The sequence below is a fragment of the Pteropus medius genome, unplaced genomic scaffold, assembly GCF_902729225.1.
Source record: "Pteropus medius unplaced genomic scaffold, Ma_sr-lr_union100, whole genome shotgun sequence".
NCBI classification, from domain to species: Eukaryota; Metazoa; Chordata; class Mammalia; order Chiroptera; family Pteropodidae; genus Pteropus; species Pteropus medius.
The window spans coordinates 4,994,496-5,022,459 of NW_024340849.1; the positions used below are offsets into that span (position 1 = coordinate 4,994,496).

At 45.4% G+C, this 27,964-nt stretch overlaps 1 protein-coding gene across 9 annotated transcripts; it reads right to left on the bottom strand.

Annotated features, from left to right (window-relative positions):
- Positions 1-226: 226 nt before the first annotated feature.
- Positions 227-27,964, bottom strand: SOCS6 (suppressor of cytokine signaling 6). 9 transcript variants are annotated; one of them, XM_039839797.1, is made up of 4 exons: positions 27,879-27,964; positions 24,205-24,399; positions 7,005-7,070; positions 227-5,839 (listed from the first exon to the last, which is right to left on the bottom strand). In XM_039839797.1, the coding sequence occupies exon 4, from the start codon at positions 5,710-5,712 to the stop codon at positions 4,126-4,128; it is 1,587 nt and encodes a 528-aa protein (XP_039695731.1). In that variant the 5' UTR covers positions 5,713-5,839; positions 7,005-7,070; positions 24,205-24,399; positions 27,879-27,964; the 3' UTR covers positions 227-4,125. The 9 variants fall into 9 exon arrangements, with proteins under 9 accessions (XP_039695731.1, XP_039695720.1, XP_039695703.1 ...); XM_039839786.1 differs by lacking the exon at positions 7,005-7,070 and adding an exon at positions 15,826-15,910; XM_039839769.1 differs by lacking the exon at positions 7,005-7,070 and adding an exon at positions 27,085-27,199 and having other exon boundaries at positions 27,879-27,925.

Below are 27,964 nucleotides of genomic sequence, written 5' to 3' on the forward strand. Positions count from 1 at the left end.
CAGCCTCTGCGTGGAAGGCTTCTGGGTATTCGGCAACATCGGCTGATTCCTAATTTGCTCACTGTCTCCCATGATTGACACTATTTCACTTTTCCCTTTTTACTAAGATTTGCTAGACCCTATCCCTCCAGGCTCTGCCCAGTTTATAGGGCATCCAAAAGTTATCTAGTTAAGCCTATACAAATTTAAAATCTGCTTCTGTGTATTAAACAGACTACAAGGCAGATCTTGTGAACAAAATTTTTATTTACACACTGTATCTAGAAGCAGATACATAAATCCTTATACAATTAACTTCCAAAAATGTGCAAGAAATTACTATAATTTGTTTACAAACCAAAACACGTATTAAAATCAATGGACTTTGGATAATTCACTCTGTGGTGTTCTCAGTACAAATGGTACACACCTGATTTGAAACATACAGAAAAAGTGTAAACTACAGCAATCTGGATTGCAAGTATTAACTTCATGGCACTCCAACGACTATAAAATTTATTTAACCCAACATGTATACTCATTACAAAATTCTATAAGAATTTTTCATCATCTCTGGATGGAGAGTGTATCTTTTCAGAAACAGCAACTACGCATTTGCCATGTTATGACTGATTAATACAAAGGATGTTTATAAAAAACCTTCTTTACAGGATTAAAAAAGTATTCAAAGAAACCAAATTTGTGATTACTAGCGTACCAATACTTTATTTTAGAATTTTATAGTTATTTATGGAACTGGCGATTGTTCCTTATTAGAGTTTTCAACAAAACTGTCTATTGCTGGTAGTGATTTCCTTTTCAAATTAAGACTTCACATTCAAAGCCATTAAGATTGAAAATATAATATTTGAGTTGTTGTTTTAAAGCAAATCTCTCGTACATGTGAAATGTACGATTAAAAGTGGTGTTTCTGAAAGTTCTGCTAAGAAACATATTTAGACTTGTAGCACTGGCGGAGACATTGCATATAACCTATTTAAGATTTTAGTAACTTTTATCCTGTTTCGATAATACTGGCTCAGAAATAATGTGTATGTTATTTCCTATATGCCCATGAGTTAGCCTTTTGGCACACGATTTTCTTCAATAGCAAGATGCTTGCCCTGTGTAGCTCGTTTCCTTAAACACTATTTTTAGTTCTATGATCATTTCCTGTGATATAATATTCTAAATCTTCAGATTATTGCACCAAGTAGAAAAAGAACAGTTTTCCTTAGAGAGTGAGATATTTTTCAAGTACTTTCTATGCTTTCTTTTTATAAAAATGCATAATAGTGTCCTAGTAAGCCTGGAAATAGCTTCTGGCCTCCATCATGTTTTGGGATAAAATATTTGATTAAAAAAAAAAAAACTGGTTCATTTACTATGGCAAAAAGATAGAGCTTTCCTGTTTCCTTTTTCTTGTCTTGAGCTCAGATTTTTCAAAGCACGTAGTTAAATACCGTTCACAGGTCGTGTCCATGGCATCTAAGCCGCCATTCTATATAATCCAGAAAGTAACCCAAATTGTATCTAGACCAAACTACAGGATGAAAATTTGTCTCTTTTCCCCCCTTTCCATTTTTAAGCAGAGTGTTTTAGTACCCTACAAAGCCAATCTCTCACATATGGTGTGCTGCCTATGCCAAATGGTTCTCTAAGCAAAAGCAGAAAATATTGCAATACTCTTTTGTTTGTAAATAACTTCGTGGCAAATACCTTTATTTTTATCGATATACTATCAGACCCGAGCAATTTCAAACCGGATTAGAACAGGGCATTTCTCTTTAAAGTATTTTACACTAACGATGTACGAAAGCACATAAAAATTGGCTTTCTAAATTAGAATGGTATCACGACTTGCCCTCCATAAAAACACAAAATGCAATTTTAAAAAGTTCAGATGGAAATCAGAATGATCTTAACCTGAAACTAAATGGCCAGATCTTAAACACATGACCATGAGGGAAAGTGTGGGGAACAGGCTATGCCCACCTGCCAAGATGGGCTTCAGGGCAGTCCCGAGACCTCTGTGCACCGTGACCTCACAAAGAGTACATGTAAACGCTTCTAGAAACACGGAGAAGCCACTTTGACAACTATTATTAATACACAGTGACTCTGTGACAATACCTGCCATCTAATATAGATGCACAGGGACTTTTAACTCACCCTAGATATATTTTAAATTGTTTAAAAATAAATAGTTTTGCAAAAAAATAGTTTAAATGTCTTGCATTAATTTGATAAGTTTACATCTCTAATAGTTCTTAATCCAAATAGCTTATAGTGAACACTTAAATTATATTATTACAGTATACTCAATATCCCATCTTAGGTGAAAACATATCACAAAGTGAAGGAGGGGTCTTTGTAACAAGGTACAGTCAACATTCCACCAAAATGAAGTACCTTTTCCCCTTTAAGTCAAAATACCTTAACACGATATTATGGCATTGTGCCTTTTCTGGTTAATTCTGTTCTACCCTGAAAAACAAACAGAGGGAAAAAACAGGGATACTGATATGTCTGAATGACAAAGCCATTAATATCTTTTACTCTTGTTCTTACGTGGGGCTAGGAAAACTGAGTGACAAAGGAAGAAATGTTTTAAATTACATGTTTCATCTGAGATGGAAACATTTTCCTTCAAAACTATATACCTGGAAACATTTTCTGCATGGGCAATCCCAAAATACTACACTGAACAACTGTGCAGTGAATAAACAACTAAATTTCAAAATAACTAAAAAGTATTATGGATAACACGCTTGCCCTCCCCCCTCCCAGGCCCCCCAAAAAACGACTAAATCGACTAATGATGCCAATTTACTTAAGATTTACCTATATTAAAAAGAAACAAATAGGAAATCTATTTTTAAATGGTAGTATATATGGTAGGCAATAGACTTCCATACATCTGATATGGTTTTAATATTTTTCTTATATGGTATTCTGGAATTTCCACAATTTTTCAACTAAAGTCACTGGGTTTGTTTTTTGGGTTTTTTTTTTTTTTTTGGTGAGATGAATGGTCAAATCCAAGCGCATCTTAATAGTGACTACGTAAAACAAAAATATAAATCCAATTTTAAAACAATGCTTTCTTTCTATTCAAATCAAGTTAAAACTTTATAGAAACTTTAATGTTCCAAGAGAATCTAGTCCATTCATGAAAATCAGTTCTACGTCTTCACCCAAAATGTTGACTAAGCTAAAGAAACCACAGATAAAACATTTTATCGAAGGAAAATATAGCTAACAACAACAACAAAAAACTATCACAGGAAACTATGATCTAGAATTTCTTTAATAATAGTTCTAGTGCCATAGGTCTTTATAAGTTATGCCAATTTGTACCAGAGCTTAATGACAGAAAAGGCAACACTTTCTAAATTGGTGGTATACATCTCTTCACAATTTTTAATGTAAGGCCATTCATTAAAATAGACAAACCACAAGATGAAGACGAAGGCAACAGAAAAGTTCAACTTTTCACAACCAAAGGGTGGGGGGGGGGAGCCCAAACAGCAAAACCTTAAAAATAATTTAGAAATGAATGTTATAAAAGATATGTTGCAGATCTGGGTTCCATTACCCAAGATTATGTCAATGCATAATCCTAAGTAAATCCTTCTAAAGTATGAGATTAGACAATCATTTTCAGTGTACGTGTAAATTCTGTGTTTTAATCACAGGGGTCCGTATGTTCACTCAACAGTATCTTTGAGAAAAAAAAAAGGGGCCATTTAAAGAGACAAAACAATTTGCATTCTGTAAGTTCCATTCAACTTTACTTAGGGTTGAACACACATGAAATGTGCTTTTTAATGCATAAAATCACAGTGGATAGCAGCAAAGGACGGGGGACGGGGGTTAAGGAGAATCCGATCATTCACATTGTGATTATTCTGCACATCAATGAAAGAATTCACACTTCTAAAACCTCAAGACTTCCCTTTTTAAAGAACCAAAATAAACCCAAGACACCTTGTCGACACTTCCTCACCCCGAAACAGATCACTCTTTTACACATAAAACTGAAACAGTATGGCAGCAAAAGATTTCGATAGCAATGACGGCGTGTAAACTGTATTTCAATCTCTTTTTCTTATTCCCAAAGTGCAGGATGCAGGGCTTCTCCTCTCAGTAGTGCTTCTCCTGTAAGTAATCCTTCATTTTGTTTGGCAGAGGCAGTTTCTGAATTAGGTCTATCCTGGTGTACTGACGTATAACGAAACGGCACAGGTACTGCAAGGAGCGCACCTGCATGAACCGCGACACGGGGTTGGTCAGTCTGACGGGGTAAGTCGCCGAGCCCGGCAGCCGCGAGCGCGAGTAGCAGAAGGCTCCGTTTTCGGAGTCCCGGATGGAGTGCTCGATGAGGTCCACGATGGACGTGTGGCCCTCCACGTCCGGCTGTTCGTAGAAGCTGAAGCGCCCGTTGGAATGTTCGATTCTGGTGTGCAGCGTCTTGCCGTGGGAGCGGAAGCTCAGGCTCAGCAGATAGCGGTCGTCCGAGCTGTCGCGCACGAGGAACGAGCCGTCGGGCACGCTGGCCAGCTTGCCCTCGGCCTCCCAGCGCGTGATGGGGCCCCAGTACCAGCCCTGCTTCGCCAGCTTCTTCAGCTCCTCGGTGAGGCTGGTCACGGCCAGCGGCCCGCTGCCCTGCACCGCGTCGTACACGCGCGCGACCCCGGGCGCCGAGCTCGGGTCGAAGTTCAGGTGGCAGCGCACGCTGTCGGCCACGTGCGCGTCGGCGCCCGCCAGCCCCGCGAAGCTGCGCCGGAGCGCGCGCGTCTGCAGCGGCGGCAGCAGCGGCGACAGCGGCGGCGCGTCGCCCGGCCCCGCGCGGGGGCTCGGCAGCCCGTCGGCCGCGGGGTCCGCGAACGTCTCCGGGGCCACGCCGAGGGCCGGGTCCCCCCGAGGCTCGTCGCCGTCGGCGGCGCAGGGGCCCCCGCCGCCCGGGCCGGGCGCGGCGGAGACGTCCATCGGGGAGGACGCGTCCAGGCAGCAGCCCCGCGAGCCCTCGGGGGCGCAGGGCCCGCCGGGCAAAGGCACGGTGTACGGCAGGTACTCGTGGGGCAGCAGCCCCAGCACCACAGGCACATGCTCGTCCAGGTGCAGGCGCAGGTCGCCGGGCCGCGGCTCGGCGCCCTTGGGCGAGCCGCCCTGGCCCGCGCAGCCCGCGTCCGGCTGCAGGTCGCGCAGCTCCTTGCGCACGCCGTTGAGCGCCGGGCTGGGGCCCGCGGCGTGCACCAGCGCCTTGACGCGCACCTCCATGCGGATGCACGTCTCCTCCGACGCCGTGGGCCGCAGCGGCCAGGGCGTCGGGCTGTAGTGGTGGCTGCGCAGCGACGTGGAGCGCATGGGCCGCGGCGCGCGCACGTCCTTGAACACGAGCGGCGCCGACGCCGAGGAGAAGGTGTCCTCGTCGGCCGCGCGCCCCGGCGGCGCGCCGCCCTTGCCCTTCGCCTTCTGCTTCGCCGACAGCCGTCTTTTCAAGGTGCCCATCAGGCTCTCGCTCTTTGATCTCGCTTTCCCCCCTTTCTCGTCGTCGCCGTTGATGTCGCAGGCGGCCATGTCCTTCCCGTAGCAGCTACCAAACAAGGAACCGTCTTTGTCGAAACCGCCGGCTAGCGAGGGTGGCTGCACTACCATGAACTCCGCTTCTTCTTTGCTTTTATTCAAGTTGAAAGATTTCCGGAAGGTTTTCAGACTAATTTTCTTCATTATGACTGATGACCTAGTCCGAGGGGATCAATTTCTCTCTGAAACAGTGTCGTCAAACATCTGGAGAGGCTGCGTGTAATGCTGCATCTATGTGTTCCCAGCTTCATTGACCCTTTGGAGCCATTTTCTAAAAAAAAATAAAATACGTTCTTTTTTAAAAAGAGCACATTACAGAGCTTCCACAAGTTTTATTTTACTCGACATTAATCCCTTAGCGTCTGGACAAGGGACTCCGAGTCCATCCCTAAGAAGGTCCGTTGAGACAAGGAATTTTTCCATTTCATCCGGATCGCTGCCTACTGTGTAATCAGCAGGTGACAACTATCTGACAATCCTAAAGAACAAGCCCTAACCTTCCTATCTTCTGTTTGCACCTGGCTTGAGGTTTGCTCTTTAATTAAGGGTCGGAGTCCGTGCCTCCCCTGACGCTCACCTCCAGCTCTAACTGGCGCAGGGCCCGGCCAGCAGTGTGAGTCACCCAACGGCAGAAACTCAAAGGTGACACCACGCTGAACTGGGATAACAAGTCTGGCCAATTCCTCAACCTGTATATGTTTTTAGAAATGTAAACATCCGTAAAAATGAATAAAAGCCATTCCATAATCTGTGATAAGTTACTGAAAAAGCCTAGCAATGTCCCTGTATCCTCACGAATTCCCTGAGGACAGAGCCCGGGATCCTTCACACCTCCAGTACCGCCCGCGGGAGAGATGCCCCGCTGTGACTCGGGGCACAGGCCACGGTCCCCGCTGAGGACTCCCTCAACAACCAGATGTGTCTGGTGGAGACCTACCTGGAAGATTATGAAGCCTATTTCCAGAATTATTACACCTTCCTCCTCTTTTTTTTTTCTTCTTTCTGCAATTTCTCATGGCAGATTTTTACTTCTGTATCCAGAAGTATAACTTCTGAACTACTTTTGTACACTGTTCCATCACTGAAATGATAAGATTTCAATTCTGGAAAGACTTTTTAAAAGTCATTTCAGAGGAAAAATTCTGACCTCATGGTCATATTAATTGATCATAGGAATAACTGCTTTGCAAAAACATTCGGAACTATGCATATTATATTTCTTCTGCGGCCATGTTCTGCAGTTTGTGTACCCACCGAAGTATAAAGTCATAACAAGATGATGTGCTTCAACTGGAACAAACGCTAATAAAACTAAGAGCAAGATCCCATCCCCCGGCATCAGTTCAGCAACACTGTTTCTTTGGCAAAAGAGGACAGCTCCAGCCCTGACGGCGTTTGTCGATCCACTACACATTTACTAAGCCCCTATTACATACCCAGCACTGTGTGGTGACATGCAGATTAATAAAGCATTTATGGCCTCATAATCCAGTAGGAGAGATCTATGAATGGATGTAATACAAACTCATTAGTAACATAGCCATAACACACAGCAGGGGTTGAAAGGAGGTATTTTACAAATGTTTACTTTAGTTATAGATAGGATTTGCTTAATGTGCAGACAGAATCTACATGAAACCATTTATAGCCATGGTCCCCAACCTTCGCAGCACCAGGGACCAGAGCTCCTATGAGAAGCTAATGCACGAGGATCTGAGGCGCAGCTGAGGCGGTGATGCTGGCGCTGGGAGCAGATGCGAATACAGGCGAAGCTTCGCTCCCTCGCCCGCCGCTCACTTCCTGCTGTGCAGCTGGTTCCTGACAGGCCACGGCCTAGTACCGGTCCGCAATCCAAGAACTGGGGACCCTTAATTTAAAGTAAAAACCACTCATACTGAACAACCTATCAGGGGATCAGCAATATCACCTCTATAAAGAAGCAATTTTTAAGTTTTACTGTCATGTACTATGTTTTTTGAGCAAGTTGTAAAAAATAAATATTTGGAGAGCCAGTTACTTTTAAACATTACTGTATATTAGACGAACTCATATCCAAGTACTGTTATCTTCTACCCAAGCATATGATCTAATATTTAAGTTATTAACTAGATTATTCAACAAAAATACAGCCATCCAGAAACACGAAAGGGATGATATGACAATATCCAACAGCTGGCAAGTCACTCCTTTTAAGCAGACAGTATAGGTTTTGTGCTCAAAGTAAGAGAGATCCCAATACCTGATCTCTTTTGACAAGAATAAGCCAAGCACTGTGGTTGTGACAGGTACATCTGTAAATGTAAAACGGTAGTGTAATGGAATTTAGATATTTCGTTGATATAATTAGGATGAATTATTGCCATTAAAAAGCAGTTTATATAAAATGTAAGTGAAGTAAAATAATCTGTTCACTTGGAAATAACAATATATGTAAAATTATGTTGAAATTTTAAAAAGTCAACATGAAAAACTCAATAGAAATAAACAGTAGGAGACAAGGAGATAGTAAGTAAAAATGAACAAGCAGCTTTCCGGTAAAAATCTGCCGCATCTGCTCGCATCTGCCGGTGCGAGCCCGACCCACGGCCCGCGGTGAGCGAGCCCCAGATCCCGACCCAGACCCCGGCGGTCGCGACAGGCTGCCCGACGCACTCCGCAGCTCCCACGTGGCTTGTCCTGAGGCTGTCGGCCAGGGACTCACCAAAACCCACTGCGCTGTACCGCTTGAGTGTGTCACAGTGACGTAGAACTGACTGCATCCTCCTTATGCCTCATCTCCCCGACCAGACTGTCGTACTTAAAATACCTCACTCATTTTTATATTCCTAACCAGAAACTACCATTAGATAATACATAGTGCTTCAATTCTTTGAAACCAAATATTCCTTGACTATCAAATAAATGTATGGATAGGAAAAGCCACACTGAACAAAACTAAATCTCCTAATGAAAATGAAGCAATCTATCTCCTATAAAAATCAAAAGTCATTACAAATGATCAAGGATTGACATTCCATCTAAAACGGCCACATGAAAAACACATGCTCATCAGGTAACAAGCTCGACCACACACAGCAGTGACTGCTTGCACACGGTATGTGTTGAGGCAGGTAGACTACCAATGAAATTCTACCAAATAAGAGAAGGAAGTAAATATATTACATAATTTCCCACAAAAAAAATACGGAGTACCATGTAGTTGTATAAGTACGTCTAAAAAACGCTCTCTGATCCTCAAAGCTGAAGATGGATGAAAGGCAGAGTAGCCGCGGCCCCACCTCTAACTGGAGTGCGCTGTCATCGGGAACCGAAAGAAACGGGGGCTACGCTAAGGACCCGGCCGTTGCAGCAAATGCTAGACTGTCCTTTCTGCTCGCAGGCCATTTCTCATAGAGCCCTCTCTCCACCCCTTTCCCGCTACGATTGTAAAATATTTTACCAGATCCAAGAGGAGTTAAGATGTTTGATGGAAAATTAAGATAAGGAATTGATGGAGTTCAAGTTCAAACAGATGCAGTGGAGAGACTCAAACATGAGTTAACTGCGCATGAAAATTTTATTCATATGTTAGTTCCATTTACAAGTAATTCTCCATAATGCCCCAGTTTTCGGATAAAATTTTAGTGACACTAAAGTAACATTCGACATCAGTTAGAATTATTAATTGGTTGAAATGTGACACCTGGCAGGAGACAGCTGCAGCTGCGGACACTTCCTGGGTCCAGCAGTTACCGATATGCTAGGGATCACATCAGAAACGCCTGTGCGTGTGTGTGAGAGAGAGGAGGCGGGTGCGCGACGCAGATAACGCAGTAGGAATACATACGAACCCATCTCAGGGCTGCATGCAAGACACATGTGGCTCATGCACACACGGCGAGCCCCGGATCCGGATCCATACTTAGGTGAGTTCTGAAAAGTCGGGACAGAAGATAAAGATCCGGAGCGTGACGTGGAAAGCAGCCTGGATGAGAAAATGCGGTGGCAGAGCCCGATCCCCCCACACACGCGTGGTCCTCCTCAAACCCAGCAGCCAGACTTCAAGAGGAGAACTCGAGACAGCTGTCCATCTCGCTCAGGAGAAAAGTCTTCGCGGTGGCTCTAAGGCCTGCACGGTGAGTGTCCCACCCTTACAACGCTGTCCCCTGCCCTCTCCACGGCCCCTTGATGCCCTGGGGATACTTACTACAATATGCTGCCATTTAGGGCCGGGGTACTGGCAGCAAATATGACACGGCTAACCCCCTCCCGACCTTCAAGTCTACGCTCACCTGTCCCTTCCTCCATGACACCTGCCCTGACCGTGTCACTTGAGCTGCAACACACGCCCTACCACCAGGCTGATTACTTTTTTCTCGCGTACAGTACGACTTTATTTATTATGTTGTTTTCCTCCCCCTCTTTATATTAAAGGATTTACGCTTTACGAAAGCAGGGACTTTAACTGTTTTACCCACTGATGTCTCCCAAGAGCCTAGGAGCACAGCAAAGACGCAGGAGGCACCAGCAACTGTGAGTGAACAGAACTTGACGTACGATCCCAACCAGGTCCAGTGATGAGAGGCCCTGCCCACCTCCAGCTCCCTCACTCCACGCCCCACAGGATAATTTATCACTATTTAGGATAAAGGTACAAAATGCCCTAACACGGCCCATGAGGTCTGACGTGGTCTGCTAATTCGCTTCTTGGGGACGTCTGCCCCATCCGCTGAAAGCATTTGTATTCGCCATATTCTCTCTTAATGCTACACTTTTTAACATACTGGCCCTTGGATTTAAAATGTGTTTTTACAGTCTTCTCTTTGATTAATTTGGTCAAACCTCAGCTCATCTGTCGGTTCCTCAACAGCCACGCCCTGCTCTTCCAGACCAGGTGGACCCCCAACCACAGGCTCTCGGAAGCCTGCACGGCCACCTGCCTGGGGTACACACCTGCTATGTGAGCTTGGCCCTGCCTGCCCACCATCCCCGCAGACTGTATGTAATCCACATGAGAGCAGGGACGGTGTCAACTGTTTCCTCAACATTGTCTCCCCAACACCTGCCCACACCTGAACTGGAGAACACTGCTCCACAACAGGCCACTTAGCTGCTCCGATGTGACAGGTCCTCACGTGTCGATTAAACTCACTACACCTGGGGTTCACACGGTCCTGCTTCCCACTAGCACATCCATGTCAGAGAACATGAGAGACTGAGAACCGCAAGGAAGGTCCTTGGTAATTATCGACTTGATAATTATTCCTTGTCCAACTACCAATCCCTATGCAACTCAATACTAACATTAAATAAACAAAATTCAATTCCAGACATTAGAAACGATAAAAAGTTCTATTAGGCCATATGGTCTTTTATCTCTTCCCTTCATTTTCTAGGCAAAGATTACCCTGGAATTGTTAAGAGTATCTGTTTTTCTGTTTGCACTTCCAAAAATATATGCCATCTTTTTATAGGATTACCATCTGTCTCATCATGCCTAAGTGTTCTGAATTAGTTTTACTGCTTTTCTAATTGTAAAATTTTAAGTTTACACATAGACTTGAAAGCGTGTATAAAGAAAGGTTCGAGGGAAAAGGTTTTAGACGTGAATATGGTATTCGTCTGGGCAGAAGGTAACATCTTCAAGTAACTTCGCAATCTCTTTTTTACGGAATGACTGCATACAGTCATGGCTGTCACTGTGAGTACTAAAAAAAAAAATTAAAACACAACATCAAGCTACTTAATTTTCAGTGAATACAAGAACTTTATTACTGCCACGTGCCGAGTGAGGAGACCGGGTCTCAGGGAGAATAAAATCCGCCCCACGAAGTTCAACAACTTGCCCACAGGGAACGGCAGATCCAGACCCTGAGCCTGGCTGCGGCCTGCGAAGTTCAGAGCCTTCCCCTGTAGCAAGCAGCCCGCTGACCATTCGATTGCTGAGTCAGTGGCACCCAAACTTTCTGGACCCGGCACCCCTTTGTCCTCTAACACATGATCGAAGACCACAAAAAGCTTTGTCCATGTGGGGTGTATCTACTGAAATTTATCCTATTAGAAATTAACATTGAGAAGATTTAAAAATATTTAATTCATTTAAAAGTAACAGTATACTCATTACATGTTTATAATATTTTCACTAAAGATAAATATATTTTCTCAAACAATAAAAATTCAGTGAGAGTAGTGGCCGTGTTTTCCACTACTGCGACGCCTTTTTGTCTGACTTCAGAGAGCTGGACTCTCACGGCTGCATCTGCATCCAAATCTGTTCCAATATGTTGCTTCGATGTGTAAGAAGAAAACCTGACTTCCTACAGATACCTGCCTGTAAACAGGAGAGGTGTTTTACGTGATAACCCTTTCCCTGAAGTGTGGCTATTCCTCTGTGATACTATACCGAAAATCAACAAGTGACAGTTTCTTAGAAGTCAGCCACTCTGAGAAACCTGAGACCACACCAAGCATTGCACTCTACTACTTCACACGCACTGGTCCAGCTGGCATTTCCAGGGAGACCTTTCGACATGCCCGATTCCGCAGCGTCACGTGCCACTCAGCTGACTACACAACACGGACGGCTCACATCCGTCGTACCACCGCTCATCTCGTCAGAAAAGTCTTTTTTAAGTACCGGGGAGCAGTTAAGCTAACACAGGTAGAGACGAGTGTTTCTCATTTTTGCTTGAAAGCTTGGACTTGTCCTTGGCATCAGTACTGTCAGTGAAGCGACAGGCTTTCTCTGATCTTTTTGACAACATGACTACTAAAAACCCAAGCTGAATAACCAGTTTGCCAGCCATTCTTTCAGGGAAAAGCGGTGGTCCACGAAGTGGCTATCTCAGCTGGCAACTCAAGCGAGGCCCAGGCTCCGGCTCGGGACACCTCCTGCCCCAGGGGGCAGCAGCAAGTGCTTTGTGCCCACCCCGCTTTCACCATCGATTTTCGAAAGCCGTGTAGTCAGGGTCAGGATTTAACACAATGATTTCTACAGCTTCCTCAACGACGTTCTTAAATGTACCTGGAATTTTCTCTCGTACGAGTGCGCGGAGGTAAAGAGCACGTGACTACCACGAGAACTTTACACTATGACAGTGGGGGGGCGGCATCGATTTAACCGGCGCAGCTTGTGCACCCTCAGGGAAAACAGCGACACGGTGAAAAAGGTACATAATGTTCGAGCATTCTTACGAAAGGGGACCCACAGAGCACACCTGAGGAACCACCTTAACTAACCTCTGAAGACAGTTTAACAGAACAAAGAGAAAGACTTTTACCGTAGGAAAAGCATCCGCATGAAAAGGCAGCAAGAGAAGGAAAGCGGCCACACCTGCGACTTCCCAGCCACTTCGCGAGCAGCCAAGGCGCACGCCCTTCCACACCAGGCCCTGGGCTCTGCCTCGCAGTCCCTGACCCTGTCAGTGCCACATGAAGAACAGACACCAAAGCCTTTCCAGAAAGGGAGGAGCAGGAAGGAACAGACCACGTAACAAAAAGGCAAATAAAGGCAATGGCCAACATAACATGAACTACGATAGAATTTAGGTTCCAATGCTTGTTATACCCATAAATATGAATGGGATAAACTCAACTTATATTAGGAAAAAAAAGATTTTCAGATCTGGTTAAAAAAAAAAATCCAGTCATGTTACATGGAAAGGACACACAAAAACCATTTTATCAGAAAGTTCCAAAATACCATACAATCTCTATTAGCTACCTTCTTCGGCATGCCTGTGATTTCTGTAATTTACCAGCTGAAATACGTTCCGCTCTATCCCACCTGAGATGACAAACATCATCGGTCTTGGCCACCTGTTAATCCTCAGCACCTAAAATGGTTCCTGGGCATGGCTGATGCTCATCCACGCTTTTCTGAATTTAAATTCACTGCATGATTTAAACGTGTAAACGAATAAGTATATATTTTTAAAGTTCTTTCTATAAATAGTTAATCAATTTGTAAACACCAAATAAATGCAATTGGCTAAAAAAATTTTCTGTGGCATTAGGTGTGGCAAAAGTCGTTCTAAAAAACTAGGAAGACAATACCTCCCCCCAAAAAACAAACAAAAAACAAAAAACAAACAAAAAAAAAAAACCTAGGCCTTTGTTTAAGATATTGCTTGGCAAATGTAATTAACTTCTAACTGTGCTTGAAAGAAGTGCCAAACTAGAAATCATCACGGTGGGGGAAAATTCCACAAGGTAAGGGGCACCCAGGATCACCAGCGTGGCTGTTTACTGTGAACTTGCTAATATAATTTACTCCAGATCAAAAAAGCAAAATCATATGCTCATAGCTATAAACCACAAAAAAAGCCTGAAAAAAATTTAAAGATCAATTCTTGAAACACCCCCCAAAAAAGTAAAACAGAAATAGATGGACACTTAATACATCATATATATAACAAAATTTAGAGCCATGACTAATGAAGAAATGATGAAAGCGCACTATTAATTAACATTATTTTCAACATATTAGCCAATTAATTAGACACGAGTAAGAAATATGTGTAAATATTGCAAAGACCAAACTGTCAGGCAGCTAAACTACTAGGGGAAAAAAAAAAAAGAACGCAGTCAAGTAACTGATTACAAAATTTATAGGTAAAACTCACTACTAACTGTATTTTTAAAAAGCTGGTAAAAATATAACAAAAGACATTTATAATAGTTTTTAAAAAGACTGAATTAATTTAAAAATATTCAAAACTACATGAAAAACTTTAAAACTCCTAAGGGGATCATCATCGTTTTTTATATATAATACATATATGTAAATTCAAAACAAGATAGTATCTTTCACACACATATATAGACACACATAAAAAAATTCGATGACCCCTGTCAAAATACAAACTCAAGATCCCAAGAAAACATCAACAGTGTTTTTGCAAAAAACCTGACAAAATGATACGGAAACTGACTCTGACATATAAACAGTGAAAAAAATAAGGAAACCTCTAAAGGACAAATGCGGGAGGAGGAGCTGCACAGGACGTGGAAACACACTGGAACGGCTTAAACCCGGAGGGCAAGGCCCAGGGAGCCACCACGCGGGCCAGGGCACACGGAGAGCACGCGGCTCAGAGGACACGGTGCTGGAAGATGGGGGCTGTGCGGGAAATGACAGCGGGCAGGCTGGATAACCATTCGGGCGGGAGTGGTTCAGAGGGCAAGGTGTTCGCTTTATTTCTTATATTAAAATAAAGTTCGAGAGGACTGACTACGCAAACATTAAAAAAAATAAAAGCTGGAAAAATATTTTTAAAAATCTCGTAATGCAGAAACCTTTCCTATGCATAACATAAAACCTGGATTCCATATTCCATATAAGAAAAAGATCGGTAAGTCTAACAATACAAAATTCATAAATTTCTAGATAGCCGAAAAATGGCATAAAGCCAAAATAAACTGAAGAAAAACTGCAGATATATATGACGAAAGATTAATTTCTGTAGCACAGACCATGTTCTTAGAGATCAGTAAGAGAAAAGCACACACTCCTAACAGCAAATGGGCAAAACATATGAATGAACAGTTCACACAAAAAGAAAGATGGAAGGAAAAAGACAAGAGAACAAGCAAGAGAAATCAAGCACACGAGGGAGGGAGGAGACTGATTCAAACGGCCAATCGAACCCCAACAGGTCCTCAGTCCATTAATGACAAAGAGACTGATGGGACTTGGGGTGATCGCAACCGTTCTGAATCCTGAGTGCGGTCGGTGGTGGGTACGTGACTGATGCTCTCGCATAAAACCGACAGACAGACGGCACACGATAAAGGGGGAGTTTCACCAAACTAAACTGTGTCTCGACTTAAAAAATCCACCGAAAAGGAAATTCAAAACAAGATGTTACCTTCCACCTATGAGTCTGAGAAGGTAAGTCAGTAACAGTGCTGGCAAGGGTGTGAGAAATCGGGACAGTCTGTGGAGGATTATCTGAAAATACTTATCAAAATTTTAAATTCGCATATGCTTTAACCAATAATTATGCTATTAGGAACTTGTCTTTTGGATATATGCTCATGCCAAAAACAAGGACATATGGAAAATGATGTTCATAAAGCATTGATTAAAAAAAAGGAGGCTAATATTACTGGATCATTTATCTAGTACTGTCCTACTATTGGTAAAAACAGACCACATATTGGCTAAATAGGCGCTGGGCCTTAGTTTAAGCCATCTGAATACAATGCATCTCACTTACTGCTCACAACGCTGTAAATTTGGACCCGCGCACGAAGATGACACCGTGGGAGCCTCACCTGGACCAGAATGCAGTTCTCGGGTGTCCCAGGTCCACTGTGTAACACTGTGTGATCTCAGAACAGCATCGATGGCTCGAGGCAGCTGTGAGTTTAAATGAGGTAATATATGTGAAGTTCTGTAAAAACGTCTAGCACGTTACTAGGTTGTACAGGTGCTTGCAGTGAACAGCAGTACGAAAATCCCCATTGTATAGATGGGGAGGCTGAGGCAGAGATGAGGGGTCTTGTCTAAAATCGCACAACTGATTCTATAGAATGAGCCCACTTAATGGCTACACGAGCCTTTCACCACATAATTCATTTTGGTAAAAATGTGGAATTAACCTAAATATCAGGAAACAACAATAATACACATCAAAAAACAATGGACTAGTAAGCTATAACCCATCCATACAATGAAATACTATGCAGATAAAGAAAGAGGTCCAAGATACATTGCTGGAAAAAGGCAAGCTACAAAACAAAATGCAAATACGATCCCATTTGTGCATATATTTATATGCCTAAATATGTATACGAAATGACTCAAAGAATATCCAAGTATGGGTGACCACACCTCCAGTGAATAGGCGAAGGGACAGGAGGCTCGGGAGACACAGTTTCTATGTTAGGTCCTTCCGGAAACACGAGCGGGTTTTCCATTACTACAAAACCACCACCGACAACGGAATTCACGCAGTCCAGGTAAAAGAATGTGTGTGTGTCAGCCACCTGGATCACGAAGAGCAGCACTCTGATGCCCTCAGGGTCAAGGTCTCAACAGCTGTCCTAGATCCTTCTCCCCAAGCCTTCCCAGCTGTTCCTGGCTCTCCCCAGCTTCTGATCTCACGATGCAAAGTCTCCCCTTCACACCTCGCCTCGCTCCACGCACCTCACACTCTACACTTCAGGCTTTTGCGTCCCTCTTCCCAATTCGGCCTCTCCTGGTGGCCCTGTCCCCTATGGACACCAGGCATGAACACTTTATCCAGCCAAACACCTGACATCCAACAACCCAGGCACCAAATTCACCCCATACAGCAACTGGTTCCCATCACCCACTGCGATTCTACAAATTTCCCTAACTTAAGCCCACCTATTTGCTTCCCGCTCTTGTCCCATTTTATCACTCCAGGTCACATCGTTGTCTTGGCACGTCCCTGGAAAGTACCAGGAGACAGCTGCAAGCCACAGTCAAAATACAGGGATGGAAGAAAAAGTTCTTATACCCTCCAGGACCTTAGATTCTAGTAGGGAACACAAGTAAGCGAACATCTGCAGGAGACTACAGGAAGGGCTGTACAATAAACGTGCTCAGGACGCCATCATCGCTCAGGGGAGAGACGCCTAACTCACAGGAGGAGAGGGCCCCCGTCGCCACTGCCACCAACACCACACAACCACCGCCCGTTCAAACGTCAGCTCGTACACACTAAGAAATGAACACTGACCTCCTTGAATCCTCCCGAGAATTCCATCTGGAATGTACTATTTTTATCTTCGTTTTAAAGGCGAGCCAATGGAACCTCATAAAGTCCAAAGTCACAAAGGAAGCTGCCAAGTAGTGGACACAAGTGGTGACCCCCTGGCACATGATCCAGAAAGTGCCAGCTTTATGTGGCTGTGTTCAGGCCACGTGGGGCCCGGGGGTCAGAGCCTGGTGCTGCAGGGCCCGGATTCCAAAAGCGCCTGGCCCGAGACAGTCACAGCCTCCGTCCCCTAGTGACCTTCGGCATCCGGGCCTCGGTTTCTTCATCTGATAATGAGAATAAGAAAAGTGTGTCCCAAGGGGGATTCTCCCTGGCATCCAGGAAGGAGGCGGCTGATAAACCCTCTCTGCAGAACGCAGCTGCAGAGCCAGGCCACGCTGTCCAGAGCAACCGATTCAGCACTCAGGAGACGAACAGCGTCAACTGGGAAACTTGTTCGTGAAAACGCTGAACTTGGGGACTTCATTAAAATTCCAAACTTTTGTGCTCAAAACGCATCATTAAGAGAAAGACCAGCCACAGATCGGAAGTATTTGCATATTCTATATCTGATACAGGATTTGTACTCAGAATGTATATATAAAGCACTCTCACAACTGAATAATAAGACAAATAACCCCATTTTTAAAATGGGCACAAGACTTGAATGGACCTTTTACCAAAGACATACGAATGATTAAGCACATGAAGAGGCGTGTAAGAGCACTGGGAAAATGCACATGAAAAGCACAATGAGCTACCACACTCACACCCCCTAGAGTGAGAAGGCCCGGTCTAAGAATGTACGAAACTGGACCCCTCGCACACTGCTGGTGGGAATGCAAAATTGGCGGACTCAAACATTTTTCCTCTTACTCTGGGAAAATGATGTAAATGCACGGCTAAATACGTAGCACAAAAAGATGGATGATATGGTGAATGCATTCCGGACCTCTAAAAAATCACTCGGCGTCGTCAGTTCAGCCAGGTCACCTGGCCTCTTCTTTTCTAGAGCTGCGACATACTCGTGTCCTGACTTCTATTCTTTCTGTGGTTCCCTGAGGAACAGAAGTTTCTCACTTTACTTTAGTCGAATCTGTCAGTCTTCCTTTACTGTTTGCCTCTTCTACTGTCTTAAGAAATCCTGACACTTGAAAGTATATACTCTCCTGTACTCCCTATAAAAACACGGGTGGTTTTACGAGAACAGAGTCTGTGAGCTTGTTTGTTCTTAGGGCACTTTTTTAAAGGGAATGGCTGAGTAAATCCATCAGGTTAAAGCAAAATGCAAGACCTTTCCTTGGCTTTTAGTTAAACCATGACGGTGCGACAAAAATATAAATCAGTAGATAAGAATGTTATTTTTGTTGTTTTATTAGAACGTAGCCTCTTTCTCCTCACTCGAGCCAGAATAACTTTTTGCAAATCTGACATTTGTTTGGTGCATACAGTCAGGCGCCAGCCTGAAATATTTAGTCTAAAAGATAAGACTAGGACCCCACCAACTTTTCAGTGTTCCTTGTTCTCTCCTCGCGCAGCGTACTTGCCACAATTAGTCACGCTCCGCCCCAAGCACAGGCCTTAATCCCCTCCCCTCAGCAAAAACCGAGGACACTGGTTCAACCCGACCCGCCCTAGGCCAGGTCTAGGCCCTTTCGGGGGAGTGTGGCTGCGGAGACGCACGCGCACTCTGACTGGCCTCATGTCAGTCGTGACCACGAACTTCAGGCGGGAAGGTTCATGCCGCCTGGAGATCAAGTCCCTCCTCCTCCTCCTCCTCCGCCGCCGCCGCCGCTGCCGCCGCCGCCGCCGCCACGCAAAGCGCTCGTCAACGTCACTAATGCCGTCCACCCCGCAAGTCCAGCACCCGTCCTCCGCCCTCACCTTAGGTGCCGTCAGCAGAGTCCGCCACAGCTGACCCCTCCGCACTGGACTTGGGTCCCTGCTCTGTCCACCCATGCCCCTTAGCGACTTCACTCGTTCTCAAGCTTTCAATCACACTGATGCACCACCCGCCCCCAAATTTCTGTCTCTATTTAGCCTCAAGACAGTCCCTTCCTGACACTGCCACTCACTGTCTTACGGACAAGAGGCCTGACATGTTCAAGACGAGCCCGGGGGCCTCTCCTGCCCCTCCTCCACCTGCCGTCCTTCCCACTTTCGTCGGGGCTGCTCCGTCCTTCCACCGCTCAGAGTAGAGCCTCGGGAGTCTTCCGTGGCCCCCTCACTCCACATCCAGGGTGTCACCAAGTCCCCATCTCAGCTACCTTCACAACGCCTGCGGAATCCGGGTCCTCTGTCCCCCGCTCGGGGGTCTCAGGTCTTAGGGCAGTAGCAAGCAGCGCCTCAGGCCAACCCGTCGGCTGGCACGTGGGGCAAGCCCGCCATTCTCGGCAAGTGAAGCACGGTGACTGTGACAGACTCGCTCTGACCTCTTTTAGGGCCTCTAGATCTTTCCACAGTAAGTTTTATATTAAAAAGCAATACGAATACTTGCATGGCTACAAAGGTGGATGAAGAGCTTAAAGATAACCAAGTTAAGAAAAATGAATGTAAAGCTGTCACGTGATTTAAAATTTAATAAATTAAGAATGAATGTATAATTACAGAAAAAGCTCTAATAAATTTTGAAGTGATTCACTCCCATTTCGTAGGCCACTGACACACGACGACAGGGTGGCGAGAAGTTTGCTGTGTGACACGGACTGAAAGCTCTCCAGCCGCTTTTCCCATACAAAGCAGCTGATCTCTAAAACACACCCAGCTCTGCAAGTATCGGATTCAATGAGAATAAAAACATGCAGACAGAAATTTAACCTCCATACAGAGAACTTCTACATGAGCATTTCTAAGCATCGTTTCCTATAATTGTGTTTAACACGTTCTTATTAAATTGATTATAAAATAGTCATAAATTCAACCAGGTAAAAGGTTAATGGGGCCGGTTTATAAGAATTAGTGAAATAAACTCACTCCTCTTTAATTTTCTGATTCGGATTTTAACATGTCGGATTTAAAAAGCAGTATCACTTTCTTTATATGTGCATAATACATTTTTGACGTCTATAGTTTTACCTTTCTAGCCACTTGCCCGTTTTTTAGCTAAAAACATTACGGCACATTCCCTAAACAATCTCACCACTTCCACTGCCTATGAGAAAGAATGACCTCACTGTTCAAACTACCTAGTAGGTAGAAGATACTTCGGGAATTGCTGACAAACACTGACAATTACGCAGGCCCGAAGACCTGGCTGCTGTTCTGTCTCCTTTCCGCGGGGGCGGGGGGTTGCCGCAGCAAACGGCACAGTGATGCTTCTCTGCTTTTTGTTCTTCAATGTTTTCATCTGTTGATACACGTAATCCCTTAAATATTGAACTACTGAGGCAAAATGTTTTAACTTCGACAGGCAACATACACATAGAAACAATTGAAAAGTGACACAATTTCTTTGAATGCTCTCAGCCTTCAGATCTTAACACAAAGCTCTAATTTAAAAAGCAATTTGTCAGTTATTCAAATGCTTTTGCATAGAATGTGTAAGAGTTTTTCTGTCAGTTTGAGTTAAAGAACAGGAGCTTTCAGTTAAAATTACCTTTCCTCAATTTCTACAATAAGTACACTGAAATTAAGAATAACGGGTTTGGGATACAAAAAGCAATCCACATAAGATTTACTAAGTATGTATTAAGAGCAAACATAAATCTCATTCACTGATCTTCAGACGTAAAGGGGATCCTGGAGAGCAATAATTATTCAAATTAGTAACACAATCCTATCAAGCAAGCGATATAAAAATCCTACAAAATGGAAAGCGCTACACGCATTGTAAAATAACTGTCACAAGTAATCACTTATTTTGGTTGCCAAACACAAGACCTCTTGATGTTTTTAAAATGATCCAACTTAAAATATTTTGTTACCCACCACAGATCAGCAGGCCTTTCATAATTAAGTTACACAGAGCTTAATGACAGGTATACCTTCATGACACACTAATGGAAAACCTTTACTTAGGGAAAAATTAGATGTGGGTTTCCCCAAAGTAAAAGGCTTTACTAGTCACTGATGCTGGCAAAACAAACAAGAATTATTAAAAAGAACAAAAAACTTTGGATGAGCCTCTTATAAAACATGTATTTATCTCCACTATCCGAAACAGTAACAATAATAATAATAATAAACCCACGAGGACAATAAAAACTGGAAAGCAAATGACAAGAGGTGACGACAGTGTTAACTGGCTTAGACAAACTGGAGAAGGCTAAGCCTATTGTAAGGGAAGTCAACAAAAAAGCCTAAGAAAAGGTATCACAAATCTGAAATAAGAGTCATATGCTACTTATTTTAAAAGTGGGGAGAGAACAGTTAGAAAACAAAAACTCCTACAGCCAAAATGAAAAATTCAAAGAAAGAAACACTGAGAAAATTTCCCCAAAGAAAAAGAACCAAAAAAAAGGGAAGTTGACTTTAAAAAAATCGATAAGCGCTCTTCCCGTAAGTGGCCTGAGGTGACCTCTGAAAATGGTTCGCTATCCATTTGACCCAGAAACCCCCACAAAATCATGCAAATCAAGAGGTTCGAATCTTTGCGTTCACTCTAAGACAATCATGAAACTGTCCAGGCCGACAAGGGCATGCATATCCAAAATGCCACCGAGTATCTGAAGGATGTCACTTTAACGATGTGTGCCGTTCCGTCGCCACAGGGGTGGCGTTGGCGGGTACGTCCAGGCCGAGCGTGTGGCTGGATGCAGGGTCGGTGGCCTAAAAAGTGCTGAATTTTGCTGCACGTGCTTGAAAATGCAGAGAGTGAAGCTGAACTTAGGGTTCAGATGTGGACTCTCTGGTCACTGAGCACCCCCAGGTGGACAAATTCCCCAAGATGCGACACCGAACTTACAGAGCTCGTGGCTCCGTAACCCAGACACGCATTCTCCGTGCTACGCGGCGATGACCCGCATTGGAACCGAGCAGGCTGCGCCCCAACCAGAAGCGGAGGCGGCACGGAAGAAAAGACATCCCAGACGCTCACGGCCCGGGAGTAAAGCTGGCACCAAATAAATGATAAAAGTTTTAAAAAACTGTTCTGAATAGAAAACCTAAAAAAAAGTGAATCGATAAATCAATTTGAGAGGTCCAACATCCAACAAAGAGCTTCGGCCAGGAAAAGAAAAATATGGAGGGGAAGAAATGATGCAAGAAATTTTTAAAATTTTCCCAAAACTGAACAACACAAGTTTACAGACTATAAGGATTCATGAGATGCTCAAGAGCAAAACATAATACTCGGCACATGACAGTAAAATTTTAGGATTTGGGAGATGATACAGAAGTGCTATGAAGCTTCTAGAAAGTGGAAGAAATTATATACGGATGACAAGACGGAAATGGCGAGTGAGTGAGTGGCAGCGCTGGAAGCCGGTGGAGCGATGCCTTCGAAACTCCAACGGAAAATTAACTTCAGTCTGGCACGCGTCTATCATCAACGACGTCTCGTGTGCGCCTGTATTTCTTGGCATTTGTGCAGGGGCATACGACTGGTTCTAGCCAATGGACCGAGAGCAAAAGTCACATGTCACTTCTGTGCCAAATATTTAAGTGCCAGCCAGTGGCCTGTCCGCCGTCTTTGCGTCTGCTGGGGTGACCCGGAAGCGGGGGGTGTCGTGATGGGAAAACTGCAGGGGAAAGCGGACTGGCTCCGAAGGAAGAGGCCACGGCGGGCCCCGTGAAAGCGAGAGAGAACCCTCTGCTCGTGTGGGGATTTCAGTTACTCCGCCACCCTCTCCTGACCAAGGCATAACCCAGACCCCTACACACGGCCAGACCGCCCAGCAAAGACTTAGAATACAGGTGTTTTCTGGCCTGCAAGGTCTCGAGCACACACACACGTGTGCGCACGCACGCATGCACACACCGCCCCCTGCCTGTCCAGGAAGCTACTAGGAGTGTGAGCTCCATCAGATCAAAGCAAACTGAGACACAGAGAAAGAGGAGACAAGAATCCCTAGGCTGATGCCTCAGCTCCTGCTGCCTGGCCTGGTCTCAGGTAATGTCCCTGCCACCTACAGCTCTTCCCAATCGAACGCAGGTCACCCCGCGAGCCAGCTCAACTCTGACACTCTCCACGAAGACACCAACCCAAATTTCCTAGTTCCTGGGAGTAACATGACTCCATTCTGAAATCTGTCACAGGGCCTGTGGCTTTGGGCAGGTGATGTCACCACCCTCAGTCTCAATCTCTTCCTCATCTGTGGGACAATGGAGCTAGTCAATAACTAGAAGTTTCCTTCTAACTCTACAATGCAGTAATTGTAATTCTGCAAATGTACAAAATCACCAAAATCCTAATACAAGACTATGTTTGGTGCAGGCTCACCTATTCTGACAGTCTGTGATATTTAGTAATAATGCTATTCCCTGTGTGTCTCTGTTCACTTTCAAAGCATTGTCAATAGACAAAAATGACTACTGTCAAAGGGAAATTATTTCCTTTAAAACCAAAATTAAATTTTAATAACAAAAACCTTATTATAAACATCGAAATAAAATTCACAAAAGGAAAATCATACAAAGTAACACGTCTGCCAGTAAGAATGCATCTTGCTTTAAAAGTCTATTGATCCTGTTGCTTCAACCATCCAGCCTGCTACCGGTGTGGCCCGAAGCTGGCCATAAGTACCAGCTGTAAGCGACCCCAAATATCAGGCTTCCTAAAGCACTCCATAATACAACTTCTCTGAACAGTTCTGAAGAATAACATCACACTCTTAAAATTCTGTTTGGCGAAAATCTTATCTAATAGGAGCCATATATTCCTCTGCCTTCTGAAAAAGCACTTTAAACACAACTGTGTATATTAAATACAATCTCAAACAGCCACTAAACTGCTGTATACAGAGACGCCTCTTTAGATAACCAAATTTACCTGCTGGGAAACTTCAGGATGGCGTAGTGGCACCTTCAGGGTTGGTGATGCTCAGGTAACTGCTGTCTCCCCGGCCTTCAGAGGTCCGAATTGTCTTCATTCTTTCTTCTTCTCTTTCTTCTCTACTCAACAGTCTTCTCCCAGGGACAATGGGACAGCCACCGCTCCCCAAACATAGTCTCCCAGTGTGAGGCCCTTTTAATAATTTTAAGAAAAAATGTCAGTGTGATAGCTGTTGAGAGTGGTAAAAGAATATTAAAATAGTGTGAAGGCAGGAGCATGGGCCTCGCAGACGCCGGATATGCTACCTTTTCTGGTCTAGACCTCCCGGCAGTGGCCACAATGACCCAGAGCCAAGCAATCCAGCAGCTCACAGCGTGACCACGTGCGGTCCTCACTCCAGCGGCGGGCACCGTGAATACTTCTGCAGACTGCCATTCTCTCTCTTCCTTTATTTCTATTTTCCTCGTCCCTTTGGTCTCTCAACCTTTCCTCACACAGGGCTTATTTAATAAAAAAGACCGAGTCTTACGTAGCCATTGCTGATAAACCAGAACACTCCTTTTAACTGATCACAGGATATTTTAAGCTAATTATTACTATTAGTACGTGTTATATTCCAGGCACTGAACTCGTACATCTATATGCATTATCTCATTTAGTTTTCACACCAATGCTGAGAAAAGCACGATTTTACAGATAAGGCAAGAAAGACCAGTTTATTTTAAAACCCACCCTATGAATTTCTGCACGACCAAGCAAAATCTTTTAGCCCATGGTAAAGAGTTTAGATTTTACTTTAAACAAAATATAATACAATAACTGTCAAATAAATTATTATCTCCACTTTGCCCCATTTGAGGAATAAGACTCGGAGGGGATATAAAATGCGTTCAAGGTCACCAAGTTAATCATGTGAACTCTTTCCTAAAGATGTCACACCTCCCAGATGCTCTCTATGTGCAATGAGAGAACTGAACTCTTAAATGACTTCATCCAAGTTTGTCTACTCTTGAAACGTCAACAAGACCAACAATCACCTAAGAACAACTGTGCCAACTAAGTAAAATTTGATGTTTGTGTGAATCACCAAAGCCCCTGAGTTTTAGGTAAAACGTGCCTTGAGTCCTAAAACCTTCACTACTTATTAGTTAAACCAACAAGCTACATACAGCATATTAGCCATAAAAACAAAAAGACAATTTCACTCTCAATACAGTTTAATGCATGTCCTACTGTTCCTATTTCGCCCCCTGGACAACTCTGTGGATCCATCTAGTCATACGAAAAGGTGTCCCCTTTTTATGACGTACACTATTATAAATTCCTCCATTTACAAGGAGTAATTTTGCAAAAGTACTCAGGCACCAGATGCACCATTCCCAAAGTGGAGAAGGTAAGGGACGAGGACAGAGCTGATACAGACTTGCTTCCCATAAAAGATGCGCAAACGGAAAATAGCAAGTGATGTTAGCTCTAAGTCATTTACCTATCTACCCTGATGAACTATTAAAATAGAAGTATACACATCTATTACTTTACTAAATCAAAAATGGGATATTTGACCTCTTATTTCGAAACAGTTGTGTGTATCCACCCATTTCACATGACTGCATATTTTTGAGAGAACAGTTAACTGCAACAAACTCGGAAATGGACACATTTCCTTTTTCCAGAGTATATTATGACTTTAAACAAGATCACGCCATTACTTCTATGAGTAAAATAAAAGCTACTACTCTTAGTAACACACATTTCCTGAAGACTGGCCACAATGGAGAAAACAGAGTTTTCTCTAAGGAGCAAAGTTACATAACAAGACGATCTTAAGATACTTGCTCCTCGTCCCTGAAACGAGGGCCATTCAAAGACCCACGCAGGACCTGAAAGGAGCAGGCATCCAGTCAGCACAGTGGCTCATCCTCCCAGGCCACCGACAGCCCAAGTCAGGGGTACCCTAACCCCTACTCTGCCACTCCCTGAAGCCTCGGAGGGCGCCAGGTGACACCAAGGAGTTTGTCACTGGATCCTGTGGGGGTCCAGTGTATGGTCTGCCAATCTTCCCAGTAAAGAAGGAAAAGGGGACAGTGTACATCCCACGGACTCAGAGGTAAAGATCATAATAAAGGTTAAAAAGGGAAAGAGTGTTTCAAAGAGATGCTGAAGAGATGCTGAAGGGATGCTTAAGGGAGTCCTAGAAACTGCAAAGGCTCAGGTGAACAACCTGGCTGATCCTTCCCCAGACCGAACGGTGGAAAGCACTTGCCAAACCTGGGACAGTAAGTTCTTCTAAGAATCCTTATCCAGTCCCCAGCAGTGAGCCAGCTTCTGCATTAGGAACAGTGCTGGAACCAAAGGGGTGATGCCACATACTTCATTTAGAGCCCGAAGGATTCTGAGCCTCACGGAATCCGAGCCAGGTGATGCAGCAGCAGGGAGAAACTAGGAAGCACAGGGAAAGTGTGTATCACAGGCGAGTCTGAGGGTTTCCTGAGCGAAGCTTGATCAATGCCATTCATGTTTTTAAACAACGCTGACTCTCCATAACGCTAACTATTCCATTTAAAATTCATTCATTCATTTCATGTTGTGGTATTTGCTGGGTTAAAAAAGTCAAGATAAGGGTATGCTTCCTGTGGTTGGCTTTTGTTTGATTACAGACGCATTTTTATTCCAAGGAACACGTTCGATTGGAAACGCACTGGGGACGCGTCGTGCGCGCGTCTCGTTCCCACCGCGACCGGGATTCCTGCGACCTGCGACCTGACACCGCGCCGCCTGCGGCCGCTGCGGGGCAGACGTTCAGGAAGCACTTGCTGCTCTGAACTCGACCTCACGGACTTCGCTCCCGGAAGCCTCAGTCGCACCGCAAGGTCCCACCTGGCCCTCCATTCCAAAAAGTGCGGACGGACGGGAACCCCAAATTCCACATTCCGCCCGAACGTGAAGTAGGCACCCCGGATCGCTGCACACACTCCAAGTTTTGCGCCAGGACCTGCACCGAGAAATGTGAACACTTCTGCCACACGGCGAGCCACCGTGGTGTCCCCGAAGTTGCTGACTGCGGGGCGAACTGGGAATTAAGGCCCGTCTCGGTGCCCGGGCACCTGCGATCCCAGTCCCCACGGGAGGTCGCCGCATCGCCGGCAGCACGGCCCGCGGAGGGCGGACTGGGGTCCCCGCCGGCCGCGACCTCCCGCCGGGATGGGGATGGGGACGGGGCGGGGACGGACACGGGGACAGGAATGGACACGGGGACAGGGTTGGGGACGGGGGCTAGGTCTGGGACGGACACGAAGACAGGGTCGGGGACAGGAACGGGGACGGAGAGGGGACGGGGTCGGGGACTGGGGGGGACGCGGCCCGGGCCGAGGGTCCGGGCGGCCGCGCAGGCCCCGCGCCGCGCCCCAGGCCTCGCCGAGCGCCGGGCGCTGCGCCGCGGGCCGCGGGCAACAAAGGCGGCGGCGCGGCCCCGAGAGCGGGCCGGGCGGGCGGCGGCGGAAGCAGGCCTCGGCGTCCCCGGCGTCCCCGCGCCCCGCCCCGCCGCCCCGCGGCCGCCCCGCGGCGCCCCAGGCCCGGCCCCCCGCCCGCGGCGCACAGGCGCCCGGCCGGCCCCGCTCCCGGCGGCGGCGGAGGCGCCCGGCCCGGCCCGACGCGGCGCCGCGCTCGCTCACCCGGGGGCCGCCCGCTCCGCTTCCTCGCCCGGCGCCGGCGCGACTGCCGCGCGGCCCTCCGCTCGCGCGGCTCCGCCCCCGCCGCC